The sequence below is a fragment of the Aquarana catesbeiana genome, linkage group LG08 (genome assembly GCF_042186555.1).
Source record: "Aquarana catesbeiana isolate 2022-GZ linkage group LG08, ASM4218655v1, whole genome shotgun sequence".
Lineage (NCBI taxonomy): Eukaryota > Metazoa > Chordata > Amphibia > Anura > Ranidae > Aquarana > Aquarana catesbeiana.
In genome coordinates this window covers 263,056,055-263,072,123 of record NC_133331.1, presented here as the reverse complement: position 1 = coordinate 263,072,123, position 16,069 = coordinate 263,056,055, and the positions used below count along the sequence as shown (strand labels likewise).

Sequence of the window (16,069 nt, the reverse complement as noted above, 5' to 3'; positions counted from 1 at the left end):
ACCTTCATTTTGTTTGCGAATATTAAAGATTCCAACTACCAGCAAGAATGAGTCCTTACATTTAAAGGGCATCTGTCATTTTAGATCCATCATGGTAGCGCTTGTTAGCGGTCATCCACTCACCTGCTGCCGCCACGTCCCTCACCTTGTTGTGTCACTGGCAATGGAAAGGGGGATGATTAATGCGCTACCCAGAAAAAACTGAACAAGCTGCTACAAACCATGTGACAAAAATGTGAACGAATATTAAATAAATTGTAGCGCTAAAACACACATGCGCAATATAAGTAAATATAAATCAAAAGTCTCTGTGCATGTGAACATAGTGTCCCAAGATGACGTGTTGTCAAAGTAAAAAGAGTCCACAGTGAATGTGAATAATCCGGGTGTCAGTTCTATCTGCTTCTCAACCGTCAGCTCAGATGTCATCAAACTTGACAAATAGATGGGATACGCTTACTGGAAATGTTGGATTCTACTGCCATGAGCATAGAGGAATGCTTCCACATAGTGTAACTCAGGGTATTTTATTACTAAAAAAAACGCAATACATAAAAAGGTGATCACAAATAAAAGGCAGTGTACAGGGTATGTAAAAGCCGCCCTATGTGTTTCATATATGGGGCATATATCATATATGCCCCTGTTGAAGGTCATTGGACCGAAACGCGTAGGGCGGCTTTTACATACCCTGTACACATACATATTCATGATCACCTTTTTATGTATTGCGTTTTTTTTAGTAATAAAATACCCTGAGTTACACTATGTGGAAGCATTCCTCTTTCTTTCCACATATTCCGGGGAACTGAGAAACCACTTTTTACCTTGAAACCCATCTTGCCTTGCTTCCGTAGATCAAGAGGTGACATCTCGGTTTTGCAGAGGCTCTACCCTGCCTCCAACGCTCTACACCTTTGCCCTGGGTGGCACAAAGCTCAATCGATTCTATGCTCATGGCAGTAGAATCCAACATTTCCGGTAAGCGTATCCCATCTATTCGTCAAGTTTGATGACATCTGAGCTGACAGTTGAGAAGCAGATAGAACTGACACCCGGATTATTCACATTCACTGTGGACTCTTTTTACTTTGACAACACGTCATCTTGGGACACTATGTTCACATGCACGGAGACTTTTGATTTATATTTACTTATTTTGCGCATGTGTGTTTTAGCGCTACAATTTATTTAATATTGTTGTGTCACTGCCCCAATCACCAGTCGTCCCATTAAAGTGAATGGGACTTTCGGTGAGTCAACAGCTGGTCAGAGGAGGAGCCGCTGAGGAACAGAGATGACAGTAGCTCTTTAAAAATGATGATTTAAATTGAGTTGATTTAATTCAAATCCACCCTGCATCCTTCTAATTGGAAGATTGTGTAGCACAGGCATTACTCAAGGTATCCAACAGGTGGCATCCTTCTGATGGTACTCAATGGAGATGTATGGAGGGTGGATAGGGAGCTGCCGCTAGTGAATGGTCTCTTCAGTAGATATAAACCAAGGGGAGATTAAGCTAACCTATTTTTATGTTTTTTGCCACCATAAGTGTAGTATTGTTTATTAAATAAAAGGATAAATGATAAAAATGCACCCAAAAACTTCCAGCAGTTGGCATTGTATCATTGGGTCCAATGGATAGCCAGTTCTGGATGGTCATAGATGGATAGGTATGCCAAGAAACACTATAGTCTCTCTTTTACAAAATATTTATTGAGATTTTCAAAAATAACATACAGCACAAGATCTCAATACAAAAGGTAAAAGTAGCAAGAAAACAAAATAATATAATGCACTGCTCTTGCCATTATTGACTGCTTGGCCCATATTGAATTGTAACACAAAACAGCTATTGGTACAATAACAGCCGAAAAAAACACAAAACCAGGCTTCAAATATACAGCTGTGCAGGAGTATTTGAACTTGCGGGGTTTCCGTCTCGTGATTGATCGGGGCCACGGCCACGGCAACCTTAAGGAGAAGGCTATATTCTCTGGACGAACTGGCCCATAAGATCCCAAAACAATAAAAATAAAAAACACGGCAGATGAGGAGAAAGAAGAAGAGACAGAAGAAAGGGGAGGGGGAAGAAAAGAAAGGAGGGAAGGGGGAGGGTCCCATGGGAGACCATCACATATCCACAACGGGAGTTTTATCAGCGTCCTCAGGTTGAAATCACAGAACAGTCTAGGTGCAAATCAGCATTATGTGTGAGCCATGGCTCCCACATTTTCAAAAATTGGGTATGCGTGCACCCAATGGGAGGTGAGCTTCTTGTGCACCATGAGTTGATGCTTAACCTCAGCTATGTTGAGGAACTGTTGCCACCAGGAAAATGGAATTCAGGAGAAAACAAAGCCCACCCATCTCCGCTGATTTTGGTCAGAGTTACTATAGGGTTATGTTAATAAGCTTTCCACAGGTTATGCGCCAGGGACACAGTCAGAACAGTTCTAATCAAGACATACATGAGAGGGCAAGTCTAGCAAATGTGAAGTAAGGTACCCCGCTCCCTACAGCCCCAACAACACAATAGGGACACGTTAGGAGCACACAGGGACACGCAATCAGGGGTCATATGCCAACAACACTACAATTTGTCTCTCATAGTCTGAAAACCAAGAAGAAGTGTTTCTTGGCATACTTATCCACCTATGACCATCCAGGATTGACTATGCATTGGGACCCATGAAATAATGCCATCTCCTGGAAGTTTTTGGCATATTGCCTGTTGCTTTACTTACCACATGTTAGTAAATTTTTACCATTTATCATTTTATTTCATAAATAATACTACACTTAGAGCAGCCCACTCTCCCTTTAGTTTGTGTTTGTGGAAAATATACTGTAAGGTACTGAAGTTTGTTGGCGTTTCACGGGTGCATGCAGTTTATTGGGTATCTATTTACTGGGCACAACCTCATATTTTATATTTTATCAGACATTGGGTAATTTATTGTGTTTTTGTACCCTAATATTAACTTTCCTAAACTACTATTTTACTCTCTAGGGTGTCTGCTTTTAGAAACTAGACAAGGAAGAAGCCCCCAGATTGATGGGATTATGTGGGTTCGAAGTGTACAAAGAAAGTAGCAAGACAGATATGTATAAAGCAGTATTTAAAACTTTATTGAACAAGATTGCGCTGCGCTAGAGTAAATCACATTATCATATGAACTTCTCAACGTGACTATAATACCAAAAAAATTATTTTTTAGAAAAAGTAGATAACTAAAGGATTATAAAAAGTGTTTACACAAAATTGCACAGAAGTGCAATGTGCACATAAATTAAGTATGAGTTTTCCAACATGCAATCATGAAATCACACACAAATGTACTGTGCAAATAAATATGGATACATAATGTATATATAAATTCATAAAAAACGTGTAATAATTCTTATATAGTGCAACATGCATATACTATAGTATAAGTAAAAGGCAAAATACACAAAAGTGCCAAGTGAACCATATATAAATTAAATAAACCTATAAAAGTATCTGTGCAAAAATCGCCCAAAAAAGTGCATATACCAGTGTCAAAAAATAACCAAAAAAGTTGTACATATATTAGTGTCCAAAAATAGCATTAAATGTCCAAATTAAGTGTTATCCAGCGTGCTTGATCCAAGTGTTGCAAAACCATGCCACGGTGTACCTCGGTGACCCCCGATGAAGACACGTGACCCATGTGTCGAACACGCGTAGGGGAGGGGCCAGGACGGAGTGAGCAGCACTGAGCATAGCTGGGAGAAGCGCATACTATACTAAACGCGACTGGCGGTTTTTATGAAGGCTTGTACTGAATGGTGCACTCATGCACCAGGGAAATATGAGTACCCCTTTGTGGGGAGTGGGTTTATGTTTAAATAAAGACATTTTTTACAGTATTACACTATACAGTCTCTCTTTCTATTTATGGTATGGAGCCTATGGAGCTACATTGATCCAGGTTGGAGACCGCATCTAATTAGCCATATAGAGCCCGGGGGTGGCTCCACAGCGTGTTTTGACACAGCTAATCACTGTGTCACACGCTCTAAGGTGAGCGCAATCACTTTGGGGGGTCACCGAGGTGCACCGTGGCATGGTTTTGCAACACTTGGATCAAGCACGCTGGATAACACTTAATTTGGACATTTAATGCTATTTTTGGACACTAATATATGTACAACTTTTTTGGTTATTTTTTGACACTGGTATATGCACTTTTTTGGGCGATTTTTGCACAGATACTTTTATAAGTTTATATAATTTATATATGGTTCACTTGGCACTTTTGTGTATTTTGCCTTTTACTTATACTATAGTATATACATGTTGCACTCCATAAGAATTATTACACGTTTTTTATGAATTTATATATACATTATGTATCCATATTTATTTGCACAGTACATTTGTGTGTTATTTCATGATTGCATGTTGGAAAACTCATACATAATTTATGTGCACATTGCACTTCTGTGCAATTTTGTGTAAACACTTTTTATAATCCTTTAGTTATATACTTTTTCTAAAAAATAATTTTTTTGGTATTATAGTCACGTTGAGAAGTTCATATTATAATGTGATTTACTCTAGCGCAGCGCAATCTTGTTCTATATTGATTTGCACGGTTAGGAAACGTGGTCTGCGTTTGCTGCTGGGTACCTACATCTGCGGTTTTTATTGGGCACTGGATTATTGTGGCTCGTAAGACTCTTTGTTTTATTTAAAACTTTATTGTTGCAACAAATTTAAAAGAAGAAGCAATGAATGGCTGGTGTAACGGCTAAAACAACAACAAGGCAAGAAACACAGATACAGAAAATTACACATATGTTGTTGGTCTCATAGTAGATGAGACACGACTGCTACATACACAAGAACCTGACGCATTTTAGAATAATGATTCCCTCTTCAGGGGGTTAGTAGCAGTAAGGTAAGTATCTGTACTTAAAATATTCTTTTGTTTATAGAACAAATACATAGAAAAATATATCCAAGAAACCTGCAAATACATACAGTAGCAGAGAACTTTCTTTATATATATATATATATATATATATATATATATATATATATATATATATATATATATATATATATATATATATATGTGTGTGTATGTAATACTATACACTTACATGTCCCTATAAGGCTAAAGGCATCTATACAACAGCCAAACACATTAAAAACCAACAACAGCTCCCATCACAGCAGCAGGAAGACAGCTAATTCCAAATACACAGAGGGAGGCAAGGACCAAATAGGGTCACATCATGCATGGCCACTATGGGATCACAAGGAATCTGGTAAAGAAAAGGGGAGTGAAAAAATTAGGGGAATCAACAATGTCTGAGCATAAAAACTCATGTTGTAACCATATAAGAGCACAATACTTATGTGTTGTAAAAGGCAAAGGTTATATAGATGAGCATGGAGTGCAGCTAAAATCAATATGATACATGTAACTATTGCATACAAAGAGGCTGCATATCCTGTCACATGTCCAATACTAAGAAATGGCAGAAAAGTTTGTTAAGGCATAACTAAAAAGTGTCACAATGGATGAACATAAAAGTATAGCCAAGAGGTATATAAACTGTGCTCAAATATGTCTCTATTACTCACACAAACGGAGTACAAACAGACTGGGGCCAGGGGGGGGGGGGGGGGGGTTACCATGGCATGAGGTTTATAAATCTTTATTTAATTTTCACAAAAAACAAATATTTTAACATACATATAAAACCCCTCCAGCTGGGAGGGTCTCCGTACCTCTCATGGCATCATCTTTTCCATTTTCCCTGATTCCCTGATCTACTTAATAAGTCTACCTCCCCCACTGGACCCCCCACCCCCCTTCCTCCCCCCCAAACCCCCCCCCCGCCTCTCCCCTCTCCCCCGCAGACCCTTTCCTTCTCTTCTAGTCCTAAGCAACCTTGATTTAAACCCCATGTGCTATCTTAACACTGCTTCTACAAATCTATCAGTTTTTTTAAATGCCCCCCAAGGACTCCACTTTCCCTTCTCTTCCTCTTTATTTCCATCCAGATGTTCAACTCTCTCTAATCTATAAATTTCATTTACTTTCACTATCCAGTCCTTAATTTTTGGAGGCTCCTCTTCCTGCCATTTCTTTGGGATTACATTTTTTGCAGCGTTAAGTAAAATTGGTTTTAATGAGGACTTATACCCCTTCTTCCCTCCTTCCAGGCCATGAAACAGACAGCTCCAGGGGTCGAATCCTATACTCTTACTTGTTATCTCCTCTATTAACCTTATCACTTCCTGCCAGTAAGTTTTAATTTTAGGGCATTCCCACCAAAAGTGCGCCATTGTTCCTAGACCTCCACACCCTCGCTAACAGTTGGGATATTTATCTAATGAGAATTTGCTCACTCTAGCTGGGGTCATATACCACCTGGCCAGGCACTTGTAATTACTCTCCCTTGTTTTCATATCTACTGCTGTCCCATGCGTTGCCCCCAGGATACATTTCTCCATTTCCTTGTCACAGTGGGTCCCCAAGTCCTCCCCCCATTTTCTGATGAACGTGGGCAGATCCTGTCCGCCCCTGCTCATCAGAATTTTATAAACCTCAGAAACTGTCATTTTAATTCTTCCCTACATGCTAATTTCTCCAACCCCCTATAATCCGCCTCCTCCCTTAAGGGGCCTGGAAGACTTCTAATAAAGTGCTTTAATTGATTATACCGCCACCCGTTCACTGACAATACCTCCCTTAGTGCATTTAATTCTTGAAATGTTTTTAATTTACCTCTACTTATTATGTCCCTTATCTGTGTTCCCTTCTCAAAAATCCAATTCCCTCCTATCGATCCCATCCCTGGGGGAAAAAACGGGTTGTCCTTTATAAAAATTAATGGTGAGTTATACTCCCAATTATTTAAATAGTGAATCTGGTCCCATATTTTAAGTGTATGGTGTGTTATATAATGTGTCTCTTTACCTAAATTCCTGTAGTGTGGTGGATTCCAAATCATATGACTCAAACTTACCTTACTCAACCCTGTTTCTAAATTCACCCACCTTTTATTTTTACTACTCTTGCCCTACTCAAGTGCCCGCGCTATTACAATTGCTTTATAATAATTTCTAAAGTCGGAGAGCGCTAACCCCCCTCGTGCTTTCTCTCTACACAACACCCCGTGCGCAATTCTCGGTTTCTTATTACCCCACACATATCTATTTATTAACTCCGACAGGATCCTGAAGAACTCCCGGGGGACCGGGATGGGCAACATCTGTATTTTATATAGCACTTTAGGTGCTAGCACCATTTTCACAATATTTATTCGCCCCGTCCACGAGACAGGGCCATACGATATTCTCTTTATTTCCACTCTTATTTCGTTCAGGAGAGGTATAAAATTTATCTTATACAGTTTACCCCTAGAGCTCGTCAACTTCACTCCTAGGTACTTAATATTATCTCTCCACGGAAAATGGAACATCTCGGCTAATCTATTAGCTTCTAGTTCGTTGATATTAATCTTTAAAGCTTCAGACTTTTCTATATTTATTTTAAAGTTTGAGAGTTCACTATATTTCCTCATTATGGCCAAAACGTTTGGAATTGAGATTCTAGGATTCGAGATATAGAAGAGTATATCATCGGCGAATGCCGCCAATTTGTGCTCCTCCTCGCCTACCGCACATCCCCTAATGTCCGGATGTCTTCTGATCGTGTTCAGGAGTGGCTCTAAAGCCAAAACAAATAGGAGCGGGGACAGCGGACAGCCCTGCCTGGTACCATTCTGCATGACAAACCATGCAGAAGGTACATTATTCACCCTCACGAAGGCCGCTGGATGGTTATATAGGATTTTTATCCATTTTAACATTATTGGCCCCACTCCCATTGCCTCCAGTGTGTTGAACATAAATCCCAGGTCTACTCTGTCGAACGCCTTTTCGGCATCGATCGACAGAAGTAGCCCTGGGGATCCACTTGCCTTAAATGCCTCCATTATAAGGAGAGACCGCACCCCATTGTCTCTTCCTTCTCTTCCGGGGACAAATCCCACCTGGTCCGGATGAACCAGGTGGGCCATTTTCTCCCTCAACCGGAGTGCCAACACTTTCGCATACAGTTTGGTATCTGCGTTTAATAACGCAATTGGCCGATAACTCAAACATAGGGTGTGGTCTTTCCCTTCCTTGGGAATTAGCGTCACTGCTGCCAGTAAGGCTTCCCCACACATTTCCTGATTTCCCAGGCCGTTCCACATCCGGCGAAGCCTTGGGACCAGGAAATCCTTAAATTTTTTATAAAAACTTACTGTAAAGCCATCCGGCCCAGGACTTTTGCCCCCGGGCGAATGCTTCAAAGCTCTCAGCACCTCATCTTCCGTAATTGGTCTCTCCATTTCTATTGAATCTATTTGTGACAATATTGGGAGGGCTGCTTCCTTTAAAAATTCTCTTACCCTCTGCTCTCTCTCCCCCCCGTTTATCTCTTTGCCCCACTGAATAAAGGGAAGAAAAATACCTTCTAAATTCCTCTGCTATTTCTTTCGTTGAGTGTCTTAATTCTCCTTTTTTATTCTTGACCTTCTCTATATAATTCTCCACCTTCTTTTTCTTAATAGTTGCGGCCAGATGATTCCCTACTTTATTCCCCTTTATATGGAGGTCTTTACAGTATGTATACCTTTTTTGAGGGCTTCTCCTTCAAACAGTTCTCTCAACTCCTCCCTTTTTATTGTCAGTTCACTAAATACCTTTCTGTCCTTTTCCTTGTTAGCTTTATGAAGTTGTTCTAAATTATAGATCTTTTCTATTAGACTCTCTTGCTCTTTCACTCTTTCTCTCTTCTCCCCCGCACCGATCGATATTAGCACCCCCCTTATATGGGCCTTGAAGGTGTCCCAAATGATTGTCCCTAGACCTCTTCGGATTCTTTATTATGAAAAAACCCTTCGATCTCCCTCTGAGCCTTTTCTACATTATGCTCTTTCTCTAACAGGAAATCATTTAACTGCCATGTATATGGGATCCTTTGAAAACCCTCAATCTCCAGTGTCATCACCACAGGGACGTGATCGGACCAAGTCTGGATCTCTATCTCTGAACTCACTACAGCGTCCAGTAAACTATGATTTACTAACAGGTAGTCCAGCCTTGAATAGGTCCCATGGACCCGTGAATAGAAGGTGTAATCCCTCTCCTTTGGGTGCATCACCCTCCATACATCAATCAGCTGCTGGTCTTGCAATCTCTTCCTAATTCTAAAGCATCCCTTTTTATCTGCCCACACAGAACCCACTGACCTATCCACGGCTGGATCTAAAGCAAAATTAAAATCACCCACCAGGATCACGTTCCCCTCTTTGATTTCCTCCAAACTAATCAAGGTCCGGAAGAGGTATTTTATCGGGTCTCTGTTTGAACAATACACATTAGCTAATGTATAAATCTTTTCCTTTGTTTTTATTTGCACAAACAAAAATCATCCCTCTGGATCCACCCGCTTATCCACTAAATTAAATTTCATCCGCTTAGAGAATCCGATAGCCACTCCCTTCGCCCTTTTAGAGGGGGAATCACCATATATCCATACCGGGTGACCCCTTGAGGTCAGCTTAATACCCTCCTCATGCACTAAGTGTGTTTCCTGCAAAAAGGCAATATCTATTTCCATTCTCTTTAATTCTTGACCTAATTTGCGCCTTTTCCCTGGTGAGTTAAGTCCTTTCACATTAAATGACAAGCATCTAATTTCCATTACCGCCCCTCATTATATGTGCTCTCATATCCCTCGAGTTCACCTCAACTTTTCCCTGAGTTAGCCTGTCACCATTACACAGGGAAGCGAAGGAACAAAAATAAGCGGAGAATGAAGGAAAAAAAGAAAAAAAAAGGCAAGAGAAAAAGGACAAGTAACTTGTACCCAGGATCTGCGGCTTTATTTTTAGGGGGGTCTTTCTTTTTGTCTTTACCACTTTGTTGTTTGTTATCCATACTGGGGCTTCTAGATTGTATTTCTGTCATATATTTCTGGATGGTACTTGTGTTTAAACTTTCCCTTGATTTTTTCACCTCTGCAGCGTCCTTTCATATTCTTCTCCCCCCACTCTGCACTTCTCTTGTATTGCTTCCTGTGTCTCCTTACTTCACTCTGCACCCCCTAATTGTGTTTCTCCTTATCTTCTTGCCTCAGATTTCTACACGCACATAACACTCAGGAATTCAATCAGCATCCGCTTTTTCTTACCTGGTGTTGTCTTGAGGCAGGGGTCACAGAGCTGGTGTTCCTCCTTTCACAGAGCTGACAGGGGTTTTCTCCTCGGGGACGTTCTCCACTGCTTCCAGGGCTCCACTGACTCCACAGTCTCGCTTCATGCACTGGTATTTGCACCTGTCGGTGCTGGTGTACTGTAATACAGGGCCAAAATGTCCTATTCCCTCTCCCACTACAAACAGGAGAGGGGAAGAGAGGAAAGGGAGAGAGGCAGGGAGGGGATGCTGCTCAGGTCTTTCTCCACGCTAGGTAGGGGGTGGGGGGGGCGGGAAACGAACCGCCGCGGCAGCCAGCATCTATGACAGTCCTAGGGCTCCCGAGGCTCTCCGTGCTGCTGCTAAGGCCGGTCTATGTCCTAGTTCCGGGTTCAGGAATAAGTTCCAATCCCCTGCCGGATGCCTGGCGCTTCTGTGCTGTTAGCTCAGCTGTTAGCTCAGCTGTTTCCCGGAGCTCAGCGCTGCTCTCACCTCACGCTGTCTCCCTCATCATTCACCTCCTCCTCTGTCCTCCGCCACCCCACTGCGAGGCCCCTCCCCTACCCCTCACGCATCACGTCCTTGTGAATCATAAGGTATGAGGTAGTTCTAATGTAGGATGGAAGGGCCCAAAACAGCCTCCTTTGTTTGTGTCTGGGATTTGGATGGGAGCATGATCGGCTTTCTCAGGCTGTCACTGTGCATGCCTCTGGGCCATATTGGAATGAGGCAGTGAGCAGCTGTGGGGGGTGAATAGCTGAGAAGCAAAAGGAGAGAAAGAGAGCGGCGTACCGGGCCCTACAAATCCGCCTGGAAAAAGTCCGGACGGGAATATCGGAAGGAACTCTGAGGATTATTTCCTCCACATTGGTGCCCCTGCTATTGCGGATCAGCCGTGGAAAGAGGAGACCGGTAGGACAACGTAAGGAGTCCATTGTGGGATATATCTAGGAGTTCATCTTCCACTACTAAGCCTGTTTTGACCCCCCCTGAGTAAGGGCAGTCGCAGGCTTTCTGGTAAGCCTCCAAATTTATCATCTGGTGGTGGGCTGCACTGATGGTGGATCATGTAACTCCGGACGCTTTATTTGGCTCGTTTGTGGATTCAACACTTTCATCTTGTCACATTTATGAACTTTTTTTATTCAAAATATTTTTTGACACGTCTATATAGCCACATATATGAACTTTTTGTCAATATTTTGTCATTATTTACATATAAAATTTTTTTCGGCACTCATAGTTTTGTATACACCCATTTAGGGTATGGTTTCACATAAGGGATTGAAGTCTGTCTACAGATCCGTCCACTGTCTCCACACAGATCTGATCCTCATGCCGTGGTCGCATACACACGGTCACACAAAGTTGTCAGAAAATCCGATCATTTTGAATGCGGTGACGTAAAACACATACGTCGGGACTATAAACGGGGCAGTAGCCAATAGCTTTCATCTCTTTATTTATTCTGAGCATGCGTGGCACTTTGTGCGTCGGATTTGTGTACACACGATCGGAAATTCCGACAACAGATGTTGTTGTCGGAAAATTTTATAGCCTGCTCTCAAACTTTGTGTGTCCGAAAATCCGATGGAAAAAGTCCGATGGAGCCCACACACGGTCGGAATTTCCTACAACACGCTCCGATCACACATTTTCCGTCGGAAAATCCGACCGTGTGTACGGGGCATAAGAATGATGGCCCGCTCTCTTTCAACCTGTAGATTTTGTGGATGCAATGATGAGTACACAGATGAATCTTGTAAAGAACTTGTTTATTTCCAGCAAGCAGTGAACCACATGCCGGTACCGCATTTAGCCACGTTTGCGTTTATAAGTGTTTTTAAAGGAACCCTATTTTCTGGACCAGAAAACACAGAAATATGATGGTAAACTGCAGCAGAGAATGACATTTTGTGACCCGACTTTGGGGCCCCATATCTCAGGGCCACTTGGTGCTAATAACCTCAGCTTTGGGTATGTTGTAGTGCCAGTTCCACTGTGTTGGCACACGGAATTTGGGGTTCCTAGCACCAACTGGCCCCCAAGATATGGGGCCCTAAAGTCAGGTCAGAAAATGTAATTCTCTGCTCTGCAGACGCTTCTAGACGCAAACGCGGTAAAGCGCGGCTAAACGCGGAATGCAAACGCTGCAAAACAGGTGTTTCTAAACGCCGGTTTCAGCTTTTAAAAACATATGTACAGTAGAGTTTGCACCGGCGTCTCGTGTGCATAAGGCCTTAAAGAAAAGATATGCATATATAAATGAATTGTATTATAGAACCATCAAGGACTGCAGCTTAGCAAGGATCAATAACAAACTACAATATAAAACACAAAATGCTAAGAGTCAGTGTGTGATAAAGTTTTCAAACTTTGGATTGGGTTTACACACAAGCCCAACAAGTTGTTACTTGATCTGGAAGAGTGAGTCTGAAGCCTCTTGCCTGTCACCATCATAATTTTGTCGTGGTTGTGTGTTACATCCATTTTTGGAAGTGTCAATTGCCACAGCAGCAGATGGCTGTGCTTGGGGCTCTAAAGTGATCATAGGCACATGGGCAGCAGCAGTACAGTATAATTCAGGTACCTGTAGGAGGTGATGATGGTTCCTTACATAGGTCCCACCATCAGAATGGACAAGCTGTTTGGTTGACAGGCCTTTCCATGAACTGTGGCCAGTTTGTCAAACCCACGGGTTGTCTCCATCTTTACCACCTGCCCCGGCTCCAGAGGGGATATGCGTCTGGCCAATTTGTAATGGCTTATCTTACCTTTGTGCCTGAGTGTAAATAAAGCAGCCTGAACATCAGTCTCAACCTTTGGCAGAAGCTGGGATGGGACCATGGGAATCAGAGTCCTGGTTCGACGTGATAGTAAACGCTGTGCTGGAGAAGGCATGCCATCCCTGGGTGTGTTGTGGAGGTTGAGTAGGGCTGCATAAACGTCAGAACCATCACATGCACATTTTTATAGGAGATGCTTAGCCGACCTTACACTACGCTCCGCAAGACTATTGGATATAGGGTAATTGGGACTGCTAGTGACATGCTGAAAATCCCATTGGTGGGCAAAGTTCTTGAATTCTCTACTTGAAAACGATGTTGCATTGTCAGTCATCAATTGATAGGGAATTCCGTGTGTAGAGAATATCTGCTTTAATGTCCTGATCACTGTGTTGCTTGAGGTGTTTTGGAGGACATTAAATTCCCACCAGCCAGAGTATGAATCTACCAAGACCAGGTAATCTTTGTTTGACACTGGTGTCAAATGCAATGTCATGTCCAATGTCATGGTCTATCACAACAGCTGACCTATTTGAGTGGTCAATTTTCAACTTGACATGTTTGTTGCATGCTGTTCAGAAGGTTGTGAATATGTCTCCTTTATTTGAAATAAGGTCCACACTTTCACAATAAAAACACATTTTCGTGATCATAACATTCCACTCCATTAATTCTGTGCACATTTTGTTGTTTAGTGTCACTAGATGGTGTCTTCCACGAACCTCTATTTTGAGGCTTGGACCTACAACATTTTACAAAATGATTCCAATTGTTGCATGAGTTACACCCTTTGTTAAAAAGTCAGACACTTGTTGAGCTCAGTAGCGTGTTTACTATCACAGTTGCTGCATTGGCTTTTGTTCTGTTGCACCGCAAACACTTCTTCCTCTCTTTTTAGTTCCTTAGTGGTCCTTTCAGAATGTTCAAACAACATACATATTCTGATGGCTGATCCCAGTGTTAAATCTTTCTCCCTTAACAACTGAGCACGAACTGCATCATTGTAGATACCCCATACAAATTTTTTAGCCAGCAGTCTCAGTGTGGCTGCATAGGATTGTATTCTTTCATCAGGTTTCTGAGCCATCATGTTAAATGCATGTCTGTCTATTGTAACATTGTGGTAAGCATATCTCATCAAATTTCTTGATTAAGACATCAGGATCCTCTTTGTCCTCATTGTCTTAAAAATGAAATGACTGATATTTATCTAGTGCATCTGAACCAGCAAAATTAAGAAGAGTGTAAGCTTGTACCTTTTTTGACTTGTCTGTGAGTCCTGCTTTGCTGTACACGTCCCATTCTCTTTTGAATTTCAGCCAGTTGTTAACAATGTCATTATCAAAGATTAGGGGTTGTATAACACATAGATCCTGAGCCATGATGTTTCAGCGATCTCACTTCTGTCCCCATGTAGATTTTGTGGAAGCAATGATGGATTGTCAGATAAATCTTGTGAAGAACTTTTTTATTTCCACCCAGCAGTAAGCCGCGTGTAAACCTTTTTTTTTTAAGTTTCACTTCACTTTCTGTTCCCACCCCCTCTATGTAAATCTGCTATTCTACGTAACCATATCTTCTCTCCCCTATTAAATGCTTTTAGAAACTACGTAATGTTTTGGGGGTTTTATGTACAACGTAATCTTCAGGCCTAAAATGATTTATTTGGAAGGTAAACAGAAAAATGCAAAAACAGCTCTGGCAGCGAAAGGGTTAAAGGGGACCACAATCCAAATAATAGAGAAAGGTACCTGCCATCCAGGACACAGCCTCGGCGTCCTGTAAAATATATAAATAAACTAGAAAATAAAAATTCCCTAAAAGAATAAGCCACTGATTTATTAACCTTTTTTTTGTTTTTGTGTTTTTACAGAAAGGTAGTTATGCAGTTCTTTCTCTACTGCTTGTGATAAATTTGCTGCTCTTCTGTGTCACCATTTCCATCTCTGTTTTTGAAATCCGATCTCTCTCCAAAGTACAGCCAGCCACCCAGGTAAGAGACATACGAGATTACTGTAAAAAAAGTGTCAAGTCAAGGCACCAGAAAGGTCTAACATCCACCATCTTTGGAAAACCCATTTGCTTTGAGATCCCTGTCCCAGCTCTCCTCTGTGGCCTTAACTAGTATTGTGTTTAGCCATCACCCTGCTCTAGGTACTTATGAATGATAACCAACACAGGGACTAGGCACATGAATGTAATCAAAGTTGCCTGTAAATGACTAGTAATGTACTCCGGCCGCTGCTCCCAAACTCAAGAGACCAGCTGAGACAGATTAGAAAATTTGACACAGAGAGGGCTGTTCCGGTGATTTAGTAGAAGCAAACAATGGAATTAAACATTTAGATCTTTAATGGCAACAGTAGCAAAACATGTAACAAATGTCAATTGTTAAGCAGTAAAAAGAAAGTGCTCAGTGAACATAGTGACTAATGGCTGCCGTAGTATACTCCAAAGAACCACAAGAAAGGGATGGATGGCTGTCAGATACCCTAATCCTGTGGAGGAGGGATGGTGAACCTGGAGAAATGCAGGCTACACTTCTGAGTCTCCAGCAGTGCCAGATGGAAGGAGGCTGTAGAAAAATCATGGAGCTCCTGGAGGAAGGCTGAGAATTCTGGAGGAGCGCGCTCCACTCCCGATGGTCAGGGAGATATTGCAGGACTAGTCAGTCCCAATCTGGGGAACAACGGGAGCAGACAAGAGAGCCAGCATCCAGGTTGGTGCATAGAAAGGCAGCGGCAAGCACCAACAGGCACAATCCATAAGGCAATGGAGGGAAAGGTGCGGATGATATGGAGAAGTGCCAGAGCTCAGTCAGGTACTACATGTTTCGGGGATTAACCCCTTTGTCAGGTCACCTGATCTGAGACATCAGGGGGTGGAGATATAAATACTAGCATTAGGGGGTGGGACAGTCTACTTATGAATGATAACACCACAGGCTCCTCCTCTTTAATCAGATGATTTTTTTTTAGTAAAAAATATATAGAACTATTCATATTGGAGAGGTTAGGTTGTAAATCTAAAAGTGTACCTGTATGTATTGGAC

At 41.9% G+C, this 16,069-nt stretch overlaps 1 protein-coding gene across 2 annotated transcripts in view; it reads left to right on the top strand.

Annotated features, from left to right (window-relative positions):
* LOC141106396 (membrane-spanning 4-domains subfamily A member 6C-like) overlaps positions 1 to 16,069 on the top strand; it is a 125,977-nt gene that overhangs the window by 74,716 nt on the left and 35,192 nt on the right. The window contains exon 6 of one of the 2 annotated variants that reach the window (XM_073597150.1): positions 14,891 to 15,010. The exons of the other annotated variant lie outside the window; for it this stretch is intronic. Within the exon in view, the coding sequence (XP_073453251.1) occupies positions 14,891 to 15,010 (120 nt within the window). The remainder of the gene's footprint in view (positions 1 to 14,890; positions 15,011 to 16,069) is intronic. 2 annotated transcript variants of the gene reach the window in all.